Source organism: Camellia sinensis, chromosome 1 (genome assembly GCF_055761805.1).
Source record: "Camellia sinensis isolate YWXY chromosome 1, ASM5576180v1, whole genome shotgun sequence".
NCBI lineage: Eukaryota > Viridiplantae > Streptophyta > Magnoliopsida > Ericales > Theaceae > Camellia > Camellia sinensis.
In genome coordinates, this window is record NC_138961.1 from 149,896,350 (window position 1) to 149,918,458 (window position 22,109).

The following is a 22,109-nucleotide window of genomic DNA, read 5'->3' on the forward strand; positions in this document are numbered from 1 at the left end:
CACACTCATGACACACACTTAGTATTTTTTTCAGATAATATGGATTCTGAATATCAACAACGTGTCCCGCCTACTGCTTCAAATAGACGACGTCGTGAATTGGATGTAGACCATCAACGGGGACGAGGGTGTGGGCGAGGACGAGGTCAAGGTCATGGTCGAGGTCGTGATCCAGTTTCGGTAGAATATGATATTCCCAGTGCCAGTCAAAGTGGGGGCCGAAGCCAAAGACGAGTTGAAGGTTATGATATGCCTGACATTGCTGTGGAGGATACCTCTTTACCTGATTCTCCTCCTGTCCAGGAAGAGTACCTTACTCATGCTTTTCCAGGTGGACCGACTGATCCGTCAATACTGCGGAGTTTCAATAGTCATGTGGCTGCAGCTATTTGGCACGGGAAGGTAAACATTCCTCAGTAAAACTGAAATTCATTTGTATATGAGTTTTTTTTTTTTTTTTTTTGTGTGTTGTATGGTAGTTTGTAATGAGATATCATTTGTGTTGTAGGAACGAGGCCCCCTAAAGTGTCATAATCACTCTTTCAAGATCCTTGCATGGCCATGGTGGTTAGTAGAGAACAACACCAGATTCAAAGCCATTATTGAGCAATCTGGACTGTCACGGTTAGCTCGTTGCACTTATCGGTTCGTCAACAAGCTTCTAGTCTTATGTTTTGTTGAGAGATGGCAACCTAAGACGAACACATTTCACATGACAGTTGGTGAGATGACCTTGACCCTGGATGATGTTGGCACTATTCTTGGCCTTCCCATTGTAGGCAAATCAGTCAGCATACTAGATTTGATAGATCATCATGGAGTTACATTACTCGTTTATGGCTTGGGGATTACTGAACTTACAGCAAATGAAGTGGTTTCTTCTGCTGGTGGCAATTCAGTCAAGCTTGAATGGTTGCGAAGTCAGTTTGCTGGTGTCACAGATTCAGACCCCGAGGAGGCTATACAGTGCGCTGCAAGAGCTTATTTATTGTTTCTGTTGGGATGTACACTCTTCAGTGACAAGAGTGGCGGCAGGGTTCCCGTTGTTTACCTCGGCTTGTTGATGGATTTGGGATCCATACATACTTATGCTTGGGGTGCTGCTGCATTAGCATTTTTATATCGACAGTTGGGGTTTGCTAGCCGGTCTGGGGTTAAGCAGATGGGTGGTTATATGACTCTTTTGGAGGCGTGGATTTATGAGCACTTCCGAGCATTCCGACCTCATCAGAACATGGGCTACAATGAAGACATGCCACACGTGTACCATTGGGCATCTAGGAGAGAGGCGGGTTCCTCCATTGACCATTTGAAATCTTTTCGAGCCGAGCTTGACAGTTTAGTAGCTACTGATGTAAGTTTACTCATCCTGTGATAATTTTAACACTTCCATTTATCTTACCCTTTATGTACTTTAATGCAAAAACACTTTACGTTTACAGGTTATTTGGGATCCATACCACAGCTGCAGAGACCGGCATCCATGTAACCTGGTTACGTTCTACCATGGATGCTTAAAGTGCTTAGACGTTGTCGAACCCTATCATCTAGATAGAGTTTTGAGGCAGTTTGGCAGGGTTCAAACCATCCCAGATGCACCGCTAGCTCCCAGTCGTGGTGCACGAGGCAACATATCTGCACGATATACCGTCATGTACAGATACTTGGATAGGATATGGGAGGCTTGGGATAACCACGTGTTGTCTGCGCAACGGAGGAGCACACCAATTCGTCAGCCTTGGCAATGTGTACCGGGTTACATGGATTGGTATAAGAATATCACGCACCTATATGTCGAGCACACTGATGAACCGCGTGTCCATGACCATCAGGATTTCAGCGAACATGCGGATGTAATCTATTATCCTCTCTGATGCATATGTAACTTACTTTTTTTTTCTGATATGTTCCCTAAAACGTGATATTTTTTTCAAATGCAGTGTATTGCACATGCACTGCAGATTTCACATCCTATTATTGACGCTGGTTATCAGGAGGGGATTCGCCATCCTTATCGACTTTACCAGGCTATCGAGAATATGACACATGTTCTTGAAGGTCAGCACATTGACGAAGCTGGACCTAGTTCTGCTGGACCTAGTTCTGCTGGAGGTCGCTTTCCATCTTCGACATTGACATACAATCGTAGGCCTAGGCGTAGGCATACAGCTGATTCGTGACATGTTATGTTGTTACATGTTATTTTGTTAATTGATGAATATTGTTTGGTGTTTTTTGTAAGATGACATTGTTGTAATGGTAACAGTGGTTAATATTTTCTTATTACAATGGAATGGCAACAATGGTATTGTAATGACATTTTATTATTAGAATGGAATGATAACAATGGTCGTTGATTTTGTAAATGATATTTTCTTATTACAATGGAATGGTAACAATGGTCGATAACATTCAATCCACATTTCAAAACATAACACATCAACATCAAAAACACATCCCTTAATTTCTTCCATAGTTGTAACATTGTCAAATGCATACATGTGTCATGCGACATCAACAACATCAAAAGTCTCTCGAGTAGCTACATTATCATGAATAATGTCCTTGAAATGTTGAATGCGACGCACATATGCATCATCCTAGTCCACAGCACAAGGGTGACGGTATTTTCTCCAATTAGTGGCAATAGGAGGAACTGGATGGCCTGGCTGCAACAAAACCTGCACCAAATATCAATTGACTTAGTGGTCATACCTTATAACTTCTTGTACATGCATAAACGCAATTGATAAGTTTCTGTTATACCTGGACAAAATGATTTCCGTTGACAAACCCAATGGCAATCTCACGTCTATCAAGTTGAGGTACTGGCACTGTTCTAAGCGGTAAAAAGGTGAGACATTGCTGTAAAGACAAGTGGTATAACACAAGATTGTAGCACGATGCAACAAGATGCCCCATGCCTGGCACAATCATCCAATGTGAGTATCCAGGACTGTCTTCAAAGTATGACAATATGCTTGTCAATTCTTCAAACCTTTCATAGGACCCATAAAGTGTAATGTATTCCTCTTTGTGTGTGTGCAGCTCACCCAATAGGTCACGCCTAACCTGAGCCCAATCATCTTCTGTATGACCAATTGAAGCAGCTATAGCCCTGAAACCACAATTCCCATCTGCAGCTACATCCTTGACAAACTTAATGTATGGTTTTACCCAGTAAGGAAAGCATCAACATATGCACCAGGTTTCACTGTTCTAGTAATGTATACCTTCCCTTTCGGGTTCACCTTCTCATTTCCCTTAACAGGTCGCTTCTTCTTGGTTTGCAGAGTAGAAGCTAATGTAGTGATTTGAGTGTCCCTAGGTGAGAAGGAATCATGTCCAGATTGCATTAACTCAAATGCACATAGGTCACGACGGGTAGAAACATTGATCTTCTTATGATCCCGAGGACGTGTTTTGGGCTTCACCTCCGGCTCAACAAGAAAAGTGCTTCCCGGATATACAATCTCTTTCAACTTCTTCAAAAGCTCCAATCGCATGGTTCTATCACTTTCATTAAACTTGTTGACAAATAACTCTACTTCTGCATGACAAGTCACCTCTGTTTCCTCTTCTTTCTTGCATATGGAGATATGAAGTTGCCTCCACTGTGAGTGTATGGTAGCAAGTGGTATAGGACGATCTTGTCTGATGTAGTAAGCAATCTCATAGGCGCAAGATAAACCATGAGTGTGGCTAAGGACGCATCCACAAGCTTCAACATCAATACCAATGGAATTGGCTCTCTTACTCTCGACAAGCAAATACTCTAATGCAGAGATAGACACATTCCCCCATAGCTCCCTGAATTGAGAAGGTTTAAATTGATGTTGCACAACAGTTAGACTTTTCTCAAATGAAGCCTTGATATCAGTGTGTTGCAACTCAAGCAGACTGTGTATTTTCTCAAATGATGCCTGAAATAAGACTTGACATGAACCCAATTGTCTTTTAAGTTTTGCATGTGCACTCTCAGCCCTGTTCAATTCAATGTAAGTCAAGTTAAAATCAAGTACATGGCACTTATTAATAACATATTGAAGAAAAGTAATCTTACCGGTTCATTGTAACATTGCCACAATGCATACACGTGTCTGTCCATGCCGCCACAAATTTGTCCTTGTAAGGAACCAACCAAGTATCCATGACATATTTGACTGCATCAGGATAACTACTGAATTCCTTAAGTAATGATTTAAGACGCTCCTCGTATTGAATTTCAGAAGATGAATACACTACAGAGTTCCATTCATGGTTGAACTTCTCCCATTTTTGCTGTGTCTCAAACATTTTCTTGCATTTGGTCAACACATTCTTACTGATATGCCAACGACATAATAAATGTCTGGCACTCGGGAATATCTTCTGTATGGCATTCATCAAGGCTAGCTCTCTGTCAGTAACAATAACTGTTAGCACAACAAACCCATCCATGACATCACGTAATGTAGCTAACACCCACGCATAGTTATCGACCCTCTCATACTGTAAGTATGCAAAAGCTACAGAGAATGTCATTTCAGTTGATGTCACTCCCACAATTTCAAGAAGAGGAAGCCGATATCTGTTGGTTTTATATGTGCAATCCATAATTAATATACGTGGGAAAGACCGAAATAAGTCCAAACTGGTAAGATGTGCCCAAAACAAGTCTGTCACAGTCATCGTGGACTCTTCAGACCGATGGCGCTCAATGTAATTATACTTGGCCAATTCACCCAGTAAGTGTTGTATCTGTGATCTTCCAGCTCTCTGTACCACCCTGTTTCGATGGCGTACATTGTAAATAGTTTTGAGTGTGCTTACATTGAGGGCATCTCGCTGTTTCAAGGTTACTAGGATTTCTTTTGGCCGAACCATGCTCTTTGACATATCCATTAACAATGCTTTCTCATCCTTTAATAGCCTCCCCGCATATGAATGTCCCTCGAGGTGCTCCGCAGGTGGATGATTATGCAATCCGCATACTACAGTCAATGTCCATTCATCATATGTGGTAAACCTGTGAGCCCTCATATCAAAAGGACAACCACACTTCTTCGTACCGATTATTCTTGATGTATTGTTGCCATCATGTTTTAACTTCTTTGTTGCTCTATATTGGCCACTCCTCTCACAAGCAAGATACATCCTGGGTCTTTTTTTCCCTCCACCATAGTCTGATGTTTTGATTACAATGACCAAACCATTTCTCTTTCCAACTTCACGTACCCAGTTGAGCAATTCATCCTTACTTTTGAATACCTACAAAGTTAAATAAATATTATCAAACATTTACATTTGGTGAGCAATTCAAAACATAATTGTTCTAATTTCGTAGACTGAACCTGTTCAGTTGTGAAATGAGTGGTGTAATCTAACACAAAATCCGCGCAAACCTGACTTCCTTGAGTTGACACATATTCCTGCATGTTTTGTATAACATTACAAATTTTTAATGGCATTATAAAGATTAATTTGCAATTTGAAACTGTAAATTTGGCATGCAGTTTGCAAATTCGGAATATAAAATTGAAAAAAAAATTTACTTCATTCGGAAGTAGTTGTCCGAATTTTTTTTCAAATTTTGGAAGTTGAATGTTGTACAAGTTAACTTTGTTCGAACAACAACTTCCGAATTTGAATACATTTTTCGGACAACAACTTTCGAAATTTATCACTTTTTTCGGACATCAACTTCCGAAAATACATAATTATTTCGGTAGTACATTTCCGAACAAAATAACAAAATTCGGCTTTGGTTATCCGAACGACGCTGCGAAAAAAAAAAAATTAAACTCACATTTCCTTCGCTCTGCTTCACATGAATACTTATTTGCTGATTTTCAGAAGGCAAATCCTCTATCACAATGATGTTTTCCCTACAGAAATGCCAAAGTCCTTTGTAAAAAATGAAAACCCTACAGAAATGCCAAAGCCATTTTCAAAGAAGCATGCCAAACCAGGGGCTTACACACACTGAAACAATGTGAACTCTGAGGTGTGCATTGAGATGTTTTCAATTAACAATGGTGTCTAAAATGGTAATTTCACTTAGGGATAAAATTGTAATAAAATTAAATATCATTAAGTGTGTGTATTGAGGGGATTAGGTGTGTGTATATAGAAGCTCCCTTAGTTTTTGCGGTACATCGTTGTAATGTAATGCATATTTTACCGTTTTGTCCCTCATATTTTTTAAATAATAAAAAGATTGTATGACCATGTCATTCTTATAATGAGCACTTCGATAAGTTGTATGCAAAAACAAAAATACAAAAAAAAAAAAAAATACCATTTTTTTAATCAAACATGATAACCTAAAAAAGAAAAAGAAAAAAATAGAAATGTACCAAATAAGTTGATTTTTGTAACCCAATCCTTTTTTATTTATTTGTTTGTTTGTTTATTTATTTATTTATTTCTTATAAAGCCAAATTTGGCTTCTATTCTTAGTTGGCCTTGTATTGACAATGGTAACTCTCTTCTACCTTCGTTTATACAACTCTTGTTTGTTTCTTGAAACTCTCTTTTGATAGCTGACGGTTAAATCCTATTGATTATAAAAATTAAAAATAAAAATAAAATAACTTAAAAAAAAAACTCAATCTTGACCTTGTGATTGTGTTGTGATGTATTGGTTTATCATGTCCATAAAAAAAAAAGGTTTATTATCGATGATGTTCTTTAACTGCAAAATAAATAAATATATAACTATAATTTTTTCTGTTTGGTGTTTTTTTTCTTACAAAGGAGCTCAACCTCCTTTCCAAGTCCGATTGTTTTTACATTTCTTTTTCAGACACTGGCAGTTTCAAACAATGACTGCTGAAAGATAAGGAGCCTAGAGCTCGAAATAGAGGAGGCACAGAATTAAAATTGCCACACATTTTTTTGACGGAGAAATTGCAAGAAAATGGAACTTATGGTGTTTGTTTAGGTAGAAAACATTTTTTATGAAAGACTTTTTCGATAAAATGTTTTCTGGAGAAAACATTTTTCTATGTTCGGTGGTGTTGGTGGTAAAACAAAGGTAGAGATGGAGGTGGCGGTGTGGTGGCGACGATGATAGCAACTGGTGGCATAAGGGTGGTGTGGTGACGACGGTGATAGCGACGGTAATTGTGGCAATGGCTGTGGTGATGGTGGTACAGTGGGGGAAGTGAGAGTAGTAATGATAGTGTGGTGATATTGGTAAGATTTTAATCCAAAAAACGTTTTTCCCCTTTTAAAAGTGAAAAACATTTTCTATTAACCATGAAAAATGTTTTTTTGTTGACTTTCGTTTTTCATTGTACCAAACACCAAAAAATATATTGAAAAAAATTTAAAAATACTTTCTACCCAAACAAACGGAGCATTAGACAAAAGAATTTAGAGGAAATGGACAATGTAGATAGGAAATGGACAATCTAGATAAAGGAGTGCACAATATGAAGAAGTCAGGGTTCCTTGATCTAGTTTCATAGAGAGGAAATGGACAATGTAGAGAACAAAAGGCAAAGGAGACGAGAGGTGTTGATGGGTTGCAAAAGGTAGATGAAGATGAATGAAGGTAGGAGATGGGCTGGAGGGAGTGGAGAAATATAGGGAAGTCACTTGCGGTAAAAGAGGTGGAAGGGTTTCAAAGGTAAATGGACGGCAGGACGGATGTGTGATCGATCGTTTTTTAATCAAAAATAAATAACTAAATAAAGTACTAATTCAGTAGAATAGTGGATTGTCCAAGAATCGTACCACGATGACTTTGGGCTGAGTTATATTAATTCGAATGATAATTTTTAATTTAATTTGAAGAAAAGATGATGAATTGGTTTTTGCTAATGAGAATTTAAATTAAAACTAAAATAATTGTGCAAATAAAGAGAATAAATTGAATATGGAGAGAGACTTAGGATTTCAAATCCACTACTAATCTTATATCATGTAATTAAAATATCTAATTTTAGTAAATCAATGGCCCCGATACTAATGATGTATCATGGCTACATGCCCCAATATCATCATCAAGAAGATGAGTATATTCAAAACGTACGCACAAATCATCTTTGGTCGGTATGAATCATCTACACTAAACTAAGGTTGTAGCACAATTCGTCTCCCCTAAGCATGACTCGTTTCATGATTTGTATATACAAGAAAGTAAAACAATCATATGATCATGCATTCTCAATCATAGAAATCGAATACGTCAATCGAATGAAAAATTCTTTGAATAAAATATCTAAAAACAATCATACAACGATTATCCAATTCCAAAGACAAACTAGAATTAAAATACAAAATTACATGATATTTGATTAGAGTTTCATCTCAATCCTAAGAAGAAAGCTTAGCCGCTCATGGAGAGGTTGAACACTTCAGATATTGAAGAGAAATCCATGGATTGATGATTTGTTGTTCTTCTCTAGCTTCTAACTATTTTCTCTAGGGTTTCAGATCCCAAAATAGGTCCCTAAAATCTCTTTTTATAGCCTCTAGAGTCAAAAAGATGCACACACATATCGAGGCAAATCTGCTCGTGCGAATTGGGGATTCCGCTCAAGTAGATCCAATTAGAGGGCAATTTTTGCAGGGAAATCCGCTCGTGTAGATTTGTGAATTCTGCTCGTGCCGATTCACTTAGTCACAGACTTTTCACTCATTTTGCCTCTTTTTGTGATCATTTTGTCTCTGGAGTGATGTTAACATAAAAATGATGAAAAACACTTTATTGTATCAAATATCATAAGTTAAAAGACTAAAAAGTGTAACATTTCAGCTCATATCAATGTGGAAAAAGCTAGAAGATGTGGAAGGGTGACCAGAGGCTGGAGAAGAGGTTGAGGGTTGCGGGCAACACGTGATGGATGTCAGAGTTACAACGATGTTGGGGTTTTAATGTTGGAAATGTTATGAAGAGAGGGAATGGATGAAAGATCTATGGTGGGAAATGAAGAAAGGGAAGGATAAAGGACTTTCACTAGTGGAAAATGGTGGTTGGAAGACCAAAAGGATAAGAGAGGGGTTGAGAATGGCAGTAGAGTGTTGGGGAGAGGTCGGAGATAACGTGAGAGCTAGAGGTGACCATAGGGTGAGAGAAGAAAATAAATTATTAAGGGCTCTCATCTAGGTGAGAAAATAAAAAAAATAAAAAAATGCTTGTGTTTTCTCACCATCATGTTTAGATGAGTAAAAACATAAAGAATGTGAAAAAGGAAGATTTGTAAGATTTATTTTTCTTTCTTCTTATTTTAAGGGGCAATATTGGTATTATAAATATTTTATAACTAATCAACTTTTTTCTCACCAAATCTCAATACTTTGGTGAGAAATAAAACAAATTTAGTAAGAGATTCACAAATTTTCATCATTTTTCACCATTTTTAACTAATAAACCAAACATGAGAAAATAATTACTTTTCTCATCATTTCTCGCCTAATCAACTCATCTAAAATGTAAGGGTGGCGAGAGCGGAGAATAAGAAGTCGTTTGTGGTGGATGGTGGTCGTTGAAGTTGTAAAAGCAGAGGGACGAAGGTTTATTTTATTTCTTTTGGAGAAAGAGTAAGAGGCGGAAGAAGTAAAGAGAAAAAGGAAGAGGAAAGGGTCTTTTGTCTTTTCAATGGAAGATTCCATCTCTTTGCAAATAATTTTGAAGATCTCATCTCAATTGCAATTTGGAAAAAGATGCCACTGAATTGCAATAACCATTTGGTTTTCCCATTTTTATGCAATTTTTTATTTTTTATTATGAAAACAAAACATAATATATAATTGATTTAAAATAATGAGCTCATATTCAAATATATATATATATATATATATATTTGTGAGGCATCTCTCTCATCAAATAAAGCAAAAGCATGATTGGGCCAAACTAGTTCAGCTTGGTTGTTGTTTCTTGCTTCCGATTGTCCATCATTGGGCTTGTTGTTGTCTCTTTTCGGCCTTTGGTTGATATGTTTTCAACTTTGATTTTGGTTTGTGCTTGCAAAAATATTTTTTTGTGTCAATTTAATTAGGATGAGAGATTTCACTGTAATACTGTCTGCACATTCTTGTGCTTTATTGATGTTTTCCATTGTTATGTTATTATATTGATAAAGTTCTTGATAGAAAATAAAAAAAAAATAAAAAAAAAATTAATTATTTAAAAATCTTCTTTACAAATATTATAGTAGCTTAAATCCTATTTAAGATTGTCTGAACCAATAAGTCCTATTTGGTAAAACTAAAAATATTATCAATTTTTTTCAATTTTTAAAACTAAAAGCGTCAATTTTGCATAGTAATGTTCTAAATAATTGTTTCACTAATTGATGAAAAAAAATAGTGCATGAGATTAAACGATATTGTCCTTCTACTTATGGGTTTGATTTAACTATCCAATAAAATTAAGAATATTAACAGTTTTTTCAGTTTTAAAACTGAGAACATTATCAGTTTTTTTTTTTTAATTTTAAAGTTTTTTTTAGTTTTGCACATCAATATTTTATCATCATTCTCTTTTATAGACATAAAATTTTTAGTTTTTCACAAAAAATTAATTCAGCTTTTTCAATTTTTTCAAAAAAAAAAAATATTTAGTGTGTTTGGTTTTAGTTTTCTAAATTTAGTTTTCTAAAAATTGAGTTTTTTATTTTTCATGTTTTTTCATTTTTAGTGAATATTTTTAAAATTTTAAGCAACTTTTTTACTTTTTTAAATGTGCCTTACTTAGATGTATCTAAATGATAAAATATTTTTGAAAATTAATAAATAAACAAAAATACGAAAAATGTACTGAATTTTCGTTTTTTTTTTTTTTGTATTTTTGATATTTAGTGAATTTTTTAAAGATTTTTTTTCACAAATATTATACTTTTTAAGTGTATTTTTTTTAGATGTGTCTAAAATTTTTATAAAAAAATTATTTAAAATATTTAAAAAATTCATTGAAAACATCAAAAATATTAAAAATAAAAAAGTAAAATTTTTTGAAAACTGTTTTCTGAAAATCAAAACCAAACAAACTGAGGGTCCGTTTGGAAAGGGTTTTTCCGGACTTTTTTGGCTATTTTAGTCACAAAAGACAAAATAAGTTATTTTAGCCACAAAAAACAAAACATCACATCCAACCCATAATCATTACACTCTTCACTCACAAAAAATGTCAAAAAAGCCAAAAAATCAGAAAGTCCTTCCCAAACCAAGTTTTTTAGCCCAGGCTAAAATAGCCAAAAAAGTCAAAAAGCCAAAAAGCTAACCCACTTCCCAAACGGAGACTGATTAGTTTTTTTTTTTAGTTTTTTTAATTTGAAAGTTGATGTTTTAATATTTTAAATCAAAATAAATATCAAATCAGCATGTTCCTTTATAGAAAATCATAAATGATAAACAATCATTATTTGAAGGGTAACTATTAAAAATTTAGTGGGTTTGAAGGTTTAAAAAATCTTAGTTAATAGAGTATAAATTTATAAATTAAGATTTATGCGTAAATATTTTTTTAAAATTTGTAGTTTTTGATACGTGAACACACCACCCTTATGGAGACAGATCAGCAAACGGCCTTCCCTTGATTTTTGTAAGTGGAACGTCGAGACGCTCGTTGCTAAAATGAAACGGCTTGACTTGACAGGGACAGACTCCCTCGAGGTTTGGTTAAAACTCTTGCATAAACTATGTTTACAATATAAGTTTGTAATGTGGTCGGTTTATTAACATCAATGATTTACAATTCAAGTGAACTGCGAGAAGCTCAGCGCGACTATCCTTGGGCGTTTCTACTTGAATCCATCATCCGATGACATTTTAGGGAGTCGGCAAAATAAGGATGCATTGGGGGGTGGGCAGGAGGCAGAGAAAATTGGTTAGAAGAACGTTGTGAATGAGATGAATGACATAGAGCTGAGCTTTGATTGTTGGAGACTGGACTCCCCCAATGGTGGTGATGTTGGAAACGAGCCCGCAATTAATGTCATGATGAAAAGGAATGACGTGCAGAATCTAACAAGAAATCAGCGTATTAAGCTGCCGGACGCCGGAGAGAGTTGGTCGGACCTATTTCCCAACCTCGTCAAGTTGTCTAGCACATCTGTAGCTGATGGAGATGAGGACAATAACGATTCAGTGGAGGAGCTGAGGAAGGCGTTGCAAAAACTTAAACAATTGACGCAAACCAAAATAAGATCGCAAGGTGTTTGGTGGGGCTTTTTTGAGTCAACTTATGGCTTCTGACTTTTAAAAAGTTATTTTGGACTATTTGGTTAAATTTATTTCAAATAGTTTCTGATTCTAATAATTTATTTTAAGTCAAAAAAACTGATTCTGAGAAGCTGCTCACCCCTTACTTCTGATTATCAGTTTCTGCTGTGGACATGTTAATTTACGGTTATACTCTTAAATTTTTTTATTTTTTATTTTTTTAAAAATAGAAAAAGACCCAAATGGACTATAAAATATTATTATTATTTTTTATGAGAAATGTAGACAAATAGTAAACAATAAAAAATAAAAGTTAATTGAAAAAGCTACTTCACAGCTTATTTAACAAACATTACTCAGCAACTTAGATCTATAATCCAACAGCTATACCAAACAGATTAACAGTTTCTGATTAAAGTCATAATCTATAATCTGTTAAGGTATAATTTATAATCTGTTTTAACAGCTACACCAAACAGCATCAAGAGCTGAAAACACATTTGGGAGTTTTGGAACGTATGCTCGGTACACAAGCCACAAATTTGTTTATTGGGTTTGACAGTATAATTGTAGCAAAAGATGCTGAAATAACAAGTCTAAACGCGATGGTGACTCAATTGAAGGAGACAGTCACAATGTTGGAAGACCAAGTCGATGACTGTGAAGCACATGCAGTGACGTAATTAGCCATGAACACTAACTCAGTTAAGAGCATCCCATCCGAACAACATTTGGCGAAGTATGTATGCTCTAACAAAACGCGCAGTAGTGGCAGTGAACGGCATTCTGACATTCTTAATATTGGTTCTACACGTAGCGCTTCGCATGCTGCCATTTGTGTCGATGTGAATGATGGTGTGGAAATTGTTTCCCTCAAGAAGAACGCCCAAAGTGGATCTCCATAACTGAACACGCCACAGATGGGTCCATCCTCAACTGTTATTTGATTAGATGCTGATTGCCCCATGGGTGTGCATGATGTTCAAAATATAATGTTGGCAAACATTGGCGAGGCAAAACAACATGTGACTAGCTACAGTCTGATGGTGTCATCATTTGTCTGGCGTGTCAAAAACAAGCCGAAACGCGAGTTGAGGTTAGATGATTACAAGTATTATGATGTGGTTGGGCACGCAAAGTAGAATACAACACTAGGGAAAACTATTGCGTTGAACCCTCCATAAATTGTCAACATTGACAATATGGATGTCCAATGCAAAACATGGAATGGATTTGGTATGAACGGTAAGTATGTCGTTTGGACAATGTTGTCAGTAGAGGAAAAGAAACAATTGCAAGATGTGTACAGTTTCCATAGAGACGAATAAGTTCTATGTTATGTTAAACATGACATACTTGTACTTTTGCTTTGTGTGTCATGTTAAAGATGACTAAACTACACTTTTGGTTTGAATAATTGTCAACAATCTCTAATTATGTACGTAAACATGCAGGGTTGTTATTTGGGACAGGGGACATAATGGCATTGTTAGGAATTGACTCTTTCTAACCAAGATCGGTCAGATACTAAATAAAAAACAAGAAATAAATTAACGAATCAAACAAATCACACACACAAGAACACAGGGATTTACATGGTTCACTCCAGAATAGGGTTACATCCATAACTGTTGCGGTTTTCATTATGATCAGAAAAAATACAACTCTCTCTTAACCTAAAAGAGGCGCCCTCTCATCTATTTATAAGTATAGAATTAGGGTTACACGAAAGCACATGGGAACTACAAAAGTACCCAAACCCTCCATTGGACCCAGTGTTTGAGTGAATAGTAGGGTTGCGTGAACAGTACTTATCAGGGTCCACTGACCCAACAATCTCCCACGTAGAACCTGATAACACAAGCTCTCCATCATCTTCATCACATAGAGGAACGCCGCAACAACTCGATCTTCCTTCATCAATCTTGAAGGCCAACTGAAGTTGCACACAACTTCAGTTTGTTAATGGTGACTGTCTTAGTCAACATGTCTGCTGGATTCTTACTACCTTGGATCTTCTTAAGAGACAAGACTCCATCATCTACAAGTGAACAAATGAAATGGTATCGCAACTGAATGTGTTTCGTCCTAGAATGAAAAGTCGGATTCTTTGCAAGACGAATAGCACTTTGACTGTCACTATGAAAAATACTCATCTCTTGCGTCTTACCCAACTCTGCTAGGAAATTCTGTACCCAAGTCATCTCCTTCCCAGCTTTAGTAATAACAACATATCAGCCTCTGTTATAGAAAGGACCATAATCTTCTATAATTGTGAAATCCAACTCACTGCTGTACCACCCAATGTGTAAACATAACCAATAGTACCCTTTTTGTTATCCATATCACCAGCCAAATCTGCATCAACATAACCATGTAACCCGATGCCAGTTCATCTAAAACAAAGTGCCATGTTTGTAGTATCACTCAAATATCTAAGGATCCACTTCACTGCCTTCCAATGCTGTTTTCTTGGATTACTCATGTACCTACTAACCACTCACGCTGCATGTGCAATGCCTGGTTTAGTACAAACCATAGCATACATTATGCTACCGATAGTTGAAACATATGGAACATGTTCCATATAAGCCTGCTCTTCTTCGGTCTTCGGAGACTGCTCTTTGGCAAGTCTGAAGTGGCTAGCCAATGGAGTGCTCACTGATTTTGCACCATCCATGATAAACCTCTTGAGAACTTTCTTGACATACTTAGCATGTGACAACTTCAAAGTACTATTCGTCTTGTCCCTGTGAATCCTCATACCAAGGATTTTGTTTGCAACTCCAAGATCCTTCATCTCAAATTGGTTGGACAAAAGTTTCTTCAATCTTTTTATCTTTTCAATACTAGATCCTGCGATAAGCATATCAACATATAAGAGAAAAATAATATAACTTTTGTCAAACCTCTTGAAATAACTACAATCATCTGCTTGACATCTTGTAAAACCGCTGCTACACATAAACCCATCAAACTTCTTGTACCATTGCTTTAGGCCTGTTTCAAACCATACAAGCTTTTTCGAAGTTTGCATACAAACTCCTCTTTGCCACGTGCCAAGAAACCTTATGGTTGCTTCATGTAAATTTCCTCCTCCAAATCACCATGGAGAAAAGTTGTCTTCATATCCATCTGCTCAAGATACAAATCTTCAGTAGCCACAATTCTCAACACCAATCTGATAGTGGTCAACTTCATAAGTGAAGAGAAAATTTCAGTGTAGTCAACCCCTTCCTTTTGCTAAAATCCCTTTGCAACCAATCTGGCCTTGTAGCATTTACTCCCATCATGTTCCTATTTGACCCTGTAAACCCACTTGTTGTGCAAAGCTTGCTTATCCACTGGTAATTCAGTCAACTCCCATGTCTGGTTTGCCATGAGTGAATCCATTTCATCCTGCATAGCTAACTCCCACTTAATTGAATCATCAACCTGCAAAGCCTCATCCTAACTTTCGGATTCACCCCCTTCAGACAACAACTGATAGTGTAAAGATCGAGACGTGTAGGTTTAGACTCTCTTTCTAACCATCTCAACTTAGGAGTAAAAGTATGTGGCTTAGTTTGTGGAATAAGTTTTTCAAGATTATTCTGAATCCTACTATTAAAATCACTCTCACTGATCTCCTCTAACTCAACATGTTCATAACAAGCAACGGATTCAGATTCAGATTCACATGCAGACTTATCCCTATCTTTATACATTACTTTCTCATTAAATATGACATCTTCACTTCTAATTATTTTTCGATTTTTATCAACCCAAAACCGATAACCAAATTAATCAATGCCATACCCAATAAAAGTATATTTAATAGATTTTGGATCAAGTTTACTTCTATCAGCAGAATCTATATGCATATATGAAACACAGCCAAATACCTTTAAAAAAGAAAGATTTACCTCTTTATCGCTCCAAGCTTCTTCTGGTAACTCTTCATCCAATGAAACAAATGGACCATGGTTAATCAGATATGCTACAGTGTTAACTGCATCTACCCAAAACATCTTTGATAATCCAGCCTGTATCCTCATACTTCCAACATGTTCATTCAGAGTCTATTCATGAGTTCTACAATGTCATTCTGTTGAGGTGTCTTTCGCATAGTCTTTTCCATTCTAATTCCACTTTCTACACAATATTTCTTGAACTCATTGTCCTCATATTCCCCTCCATTATCTAATCTCAAGCACTTAATTTTTAAACATGTTTCAGTCTCCACCAAGGCTTTTCACTTCTTAAAAGTAGTATAAACTTTAAATTTATGTTTCAGAAAATAAACCCATACATTTCTCGTTGAGTAGTTGATAAAAGTAACATAGCATGGTGATTCTCCAAGAGATGAAACTAGTGCAGGTCCCCACACATTTGTATGAACCATTTTTCTAACTTTGGTTTCCTGTCATCCTTTGAAAAACTAACCCTTTTTTGTTTACCGAAGATGCAATCCTCACAAAAGTCAATGTCCACCGATTTCAAATTTGACAGTTTCCCCTTAGATGCAAGTACCTTCATCCCTTTTTAACTCATATGCCCAAGCCTTTGGTGCCACAGATTTGAGTCTTCCTTCTTACCAGCAACTGCTACTGCATCCCTATTGTTCATAGTCATGTAAAGGGTGCCTTCTTTTTTACCACGAGCAATAACCATGGCTCCTTTGGTGATTTTCCATAAACCACCCATAAAGGTTATAACATGACCTTCATTATGAAGTTGTCTAACAAAAATCAAGTTTCTTTTCAAACCAAGCACATGTCTGACATTCTGTATCTTCCAAACAGATCCGTTTGGCAACTTGATTATTACATCCCCTTTACCCACAATCTTCAAAGGTTCATCATTAGCCAAACAAGCCTTCCCGAAATCACCACCAATGTAATTATCCATGATTTCCCTCTGTGAAGTAGAATGGAATAATGCCCCAGAATTTGAAATCCAAGATTCAAGAGGGCTGTCAATACTCAAGAGCAAAGCATTATAAATCTCCTCCGTTGTAGCATTAGTAGACTTTTGATTTTGATCTCCTTTGTTCTTATTCAATGTCGGGCAATCTCTTTTTAGATGTCCCTTCTTTCCACAGTTCCAGCAACTCCGTCCCTCTCCAGTTCTTGACTTGCTTCTGTGTTTGGATTTTGATCTGTTGTGGTTTGGGTTTTTTCCTACTAATCTTCCTTTGGCTTCTGTTTTCAGGGCAGAACCTGATGTTTTCCCTAATTCCCTCCTGCAAATTTCTTCACTAAGAATTAAATCTTGAATATCATTGTAATTCAACTTTTCTTTTCCTGAAGAATTACTTACTGTTATTACAGTACCATTCCAACTTTCTAGCAAACTAGATAGAAGAATCAAAGCCCTAACCTCATCATCAAATTCGATAGATACAGAACTCAATTATGTTACCACAATATTGAATTCGTTCAGATGCTCAGCCATTGAAGCACCTTCTGTCATCCTTAGATTAAATAATCTATGCATCAAATAAACTTTATTTGAGGTAGAGGGTTTTTCATACATGTTTGAGAGTGCCTCCATGAGACCCACTATAGTCTTCTCGTTTGCTATGTTATACGCAACGTTACGAGACAACGTTAGCCGAATAACACCTAGCGTTTGGCAATCAAGAAGAGTCCAGTCACTATCCTTCATCTTTTCTAGTTTCGTCCCTAAAAAGGGGCTCATACAATTTTTTCTGACACAGATTGTCTTCAACTGCATCTTCCAAAATCCAAAATCCATGCCATTGAATTTTTCGATTCTAACATTTTTGTCTGTATCTTGAACCAATGATTTGATACCAGTTGTTAAGAATTGAGCATTCCTAACCAAGATCGGTGAGACACAAAAGAACAAACAAGAAAGAAATTAACGAATCAAACATATCACACACACAAGAACACAAGGATTTACGTGGTTCACTTTAGAATAGGGTTACATCCATGGTTGCTGCGGTTTTCACTATGATCAGAAAAAATACAACTCTCTTTTAACCTAAAAGAGGCGCCTAATCATTTATTTATAAGTATAGAATTAGGGTTATACGGAAGCACATGGGAATTATGAAAGTACCTAAACCACCCATTGGACCTAGTGTTTGAGTGAACAATAGGGTTAAGTGAACAATACTTATCAGGGTCCACTGACCCAACAGGCATATATGTTTACTTTAGTGATATCTGGGCTTTGGTTCAGCAGGCATGCATAAATGGGAAGATAGGTACCGTGTGAGTGTCAAACAGGGTTAATTGTTACGAATTGTGTGTTGTAATGGTAAGTGACAACGACGTGAATTTGAATCATTACCCTAACCGTGCACTGTATGTTGCAGTTTATCGCTGCTTACTCTATCATTTTGACAAATTTACAAAAAAAAGGCTGCTAGAAATGATGAATACGTTGACACTTGCTACTTTTACAACAAAATTTGTGCTATACGTTTTGCACATTCTAAAAATTAAAAAGTGTAAGTGTTTGTATAGGCTTAACATGTAGTGTCCGTGTGAACAAGACATGATGTGAAACCCAAGTACGACGTCAAGAAAGCGATACCTTGATGTGAACGTCAGAGCCGAGATAGGACACCGGTTCATTCATTTCCACATTTACCATGATAACCACTGGACCATCATGGTAAACGATTTGAAATGTGGGACTTGGAAACACTGCAATTCGATGAGGCAGAGGCGTGGAATCCAAGATACCCATTTTATCGAGGCACTAAAAGTGGTAAGTACACCCCTATTATTTGTCTTTGACAACTTTGCACCACTTAGGAAAAAATGAAACACATTAAAATCGTGCGTTGCAAAACCAAACAACACCTAAAGGAAATCCTATAAGGAATCTAATTGTTTGTGTGATATGATGTACACCAAATCGTCATCATGTACTGGTTTGTGACCGTTAAACAAATGCGTGTTCATGTGGTTTATGTACACCTCGTGTATGTTATCGTTTTGGACTGTAGACATTATGAGTAATTGTATATTGTTATCGCAATGGTTATCTAACCATTGAACGTGTTTGAAGCAGAAATAATGAGTAACTGACCACAAAGTTAAGCATGCAAAATGTGGCACCACATCAGACAATACGCCAACAGAACACATTGGTGGCACGTTAGAGTCAGTGATGGATTGCCCTCAACAAGATCTTGACACATAAGTGTTTATGAATTACGCCGACACCCCCTATTGTTTTTCCCGGGATTTCTATTTTGTAACACCTGTAACTTGACAATTACTCTGGTGTTTCAGGTCTGACTGTGCGATGTTGGTATGCTTCATCATATGGCAGTATGTGCACATGATCGACATTGACACCATAATGGACGGGCTGACGCCGGCTGTCTATTGTGCTTCAATGGTAAAGACATTCATAAACGACCCGAAGAGAGGGTTGAATTCTAGGGCGCTATGATGGTGCAACACAAAAACTCTTCCTCCTACCCTCCAATCTAAAAGTATCCACATATTTATTTAATTTTTTGGGGGTGCTAGCTTGGCATAGAGTTTGAGATAAAACAATGTTAGTGCTTAATGTTATGGGGTGTTCTTGTGCTATTTTTTGTTGGATGACATTGAAAATATTAGGTGGTTTTGACGTAATGTTATGCAAATTTGGTGACGCATAATTTTGTTGGTGCCCAATTTTTGGCTGGTTGATTATAAAATACGTTTCTGGCAAACACTTTTGTCAACACTATTATCATTACATTGCATGGATGTGGTTAAATTTAAACTGTTACATTGCACAATGCACCTTTCAATTGCTAGCAACGGAATGATTCAAATTTCACACAAACATTGTTAATCGCCATCAGAACGTCGAATAGGGGAATGGCCTGGATGTCAGTATACACCCATCATGTAGAAATTGATGTGTGTTGACATTGAAACGTTACTTAAATTTGATGTGGGTTAACCATGTTATTTCACCACCCGATAATGTGTTGAACTCTTGCCATTTTGTTCTCTTGTAAAGTTTGACGGACATTGTGTGATGTAACCCAATCACACCGAATACGCGCTATGGACGGAAGGGATGTGGGCACAATTGCACAGTTAAACTAACAAAAAATAATGGAAATCTATGAAAATATTCCAACTATTCTGTGTAACACTATATGTGAATAACAACCTGCAACATCAGTTGCGATGTCAAAATCAACCCATCCAACCAAAAAATGGACTGTCATAGTGTAATGAGTTATGACTATTAACAAATAAATAATATGGCATAGTGTAATTGTCTGCCATAATGTAATGGACTACCATACTATAATCAATTCATCCAATAAAAATCAATAGCAACATACGAACAATATGGGAACTGGTAATGTCATATCGGTAAATGAAGTACGACTAATACATATGAACATATTGTTGATATTTATTGACAAAGTTACCGTGCGCTATCGCAACGTCAACATAGACAGACATAATGTAAAAAAAATTTAAATGTTTTATGAATTTAATGGGACAACGCCAAAATGTGAAATGCACCATGACTAGATTGGTTATTTGCATGTCTTCCTGTTGTGGTTACCTATCTTCCCACAACACTCGCAACGGATGCGTTGCACCACCTCTCCCTCGAAGCAATTCTATTACATTTAGGTCTCCTTGGTGGCCGCTTCACAATAGGCGAAGCTATGAGGTAGTCATTAGGCGTGAACATGGGTTTCTCAACCGTCAAAATCGAAAAAATTGAATCAAAGTATGATGCCCTGAACTCCTTAACATGGTAATACGGTTCAATCGAGTCATGTATGTTCATCCTGCTATTACGGAATGCAAACGAACAAGGAAACCCATTCACCTGCCATTGGTAACACAAACATGTATGCCTGCTAACATCCATTAGTACCGACGAGTGTGAGTACACCTCATACACATTGTCATCGGATTGACTTACAATCTACACTCTACTAATTTTATATGTAGCCTCCAATTCCTTCTACATCTTCAGGTAGATCTCGCCAGCCCAATTGATAGATTTCACCCTACGCTTCAACCTTTACTTCATGATTTGACCCCCAATAGCATCGACCAACTGCATAATCGGAAGATGACTTATTTTTCCAATCTAATTATTAAACGACTCAACAGCGTTTGATCACATCTCACCGTATCGACGACCCTTGCACAAGCCCCGCCGTAACCCATATTACAAAAGACCCATAACACATAGCAAATATACATGCATATAGTGAACCAAACCAACAAAAAGAATAGACCCACAACATATACATACTAGAAATACGTATTAACCTAATGTTTTGGATGCAAGTCTTTCAAGAACTCTCCGACAATGGCCAAACTACATAGTTTCAGTGCCTCAATTTTTTGATTGAAACATGTGACAATAGGTGCATAAGCACATTTACGTAGCTTCCGCATCAATCCAATTTTGTGCTCGGCATTGACATATTTCATTCGGTCTCTCAGATTCATTTGAAGATGTAATAGACAAAAAACGTGATATGCCGATGGGAAAATGTGTGGCATAGATTGTAGAAGTCCAATATAGCGGTCCAAAACAAAAGTCAACGTCCAATCACAATCAACAACCTCTGACAAATGACCAAAGAAACAACTCCCAATTAGCTGTATTTTCGGAATCAACAACTGCAAACGCAATGGGGAACAAACCTGTTCACATTTACATAAAAATATATATATATATATATATAAACCCAACAAAAATCAAAATAAACTACACATCGCCATGTTGGATGCACCAAAAAAAATACAAACACACACATAGATTAGACAACTTGGGGCTGTTGAAATTTTCTGAAACAATAAAAATGTTTACTTGCAAACACAACATCTATTACCTTAGTTCTCGTCCTTGGTGGATGCTACAAGCAAATTACCCTTGAACCTACCCTTCAGAAATGTACCATCTAGAAACAACAATGGGCGACAATTCTTAAACCCATTTATCCACGT

The 22,109-nt window shown here is 36.6% G+C and overlaps 1 protein-coding gene across 1 annotated transcript; it reads right to left on the reverse strand.

Moving 5' to 3' along the window:
- Positions 1–2,600: 2,600 nt before the first annotated feature.
- LOC145820327 (PKS-NRPS hybrid synthetase cheA-like) lies at positions 2,601–5,022 on the reverse strand. Its single transcript, XM_082915570.1, has 4 exons — positions 4,064–5,022; positions 3,234–3,984; positions 2,767–3,150; positions 2,601–2,681 (listed from the first exon to the last, which is right to left on the reverse strand). Exons 1-4 carry the CDS (start codon positions 5,020–5,022, stop codon positions 2,601–2,603), a joined length of 2,175 nt encoding a protein of 724 aa, XP_082771696.1.
- Positions 5,023–22,109: the final 17,087 nt, after the last annotated feature.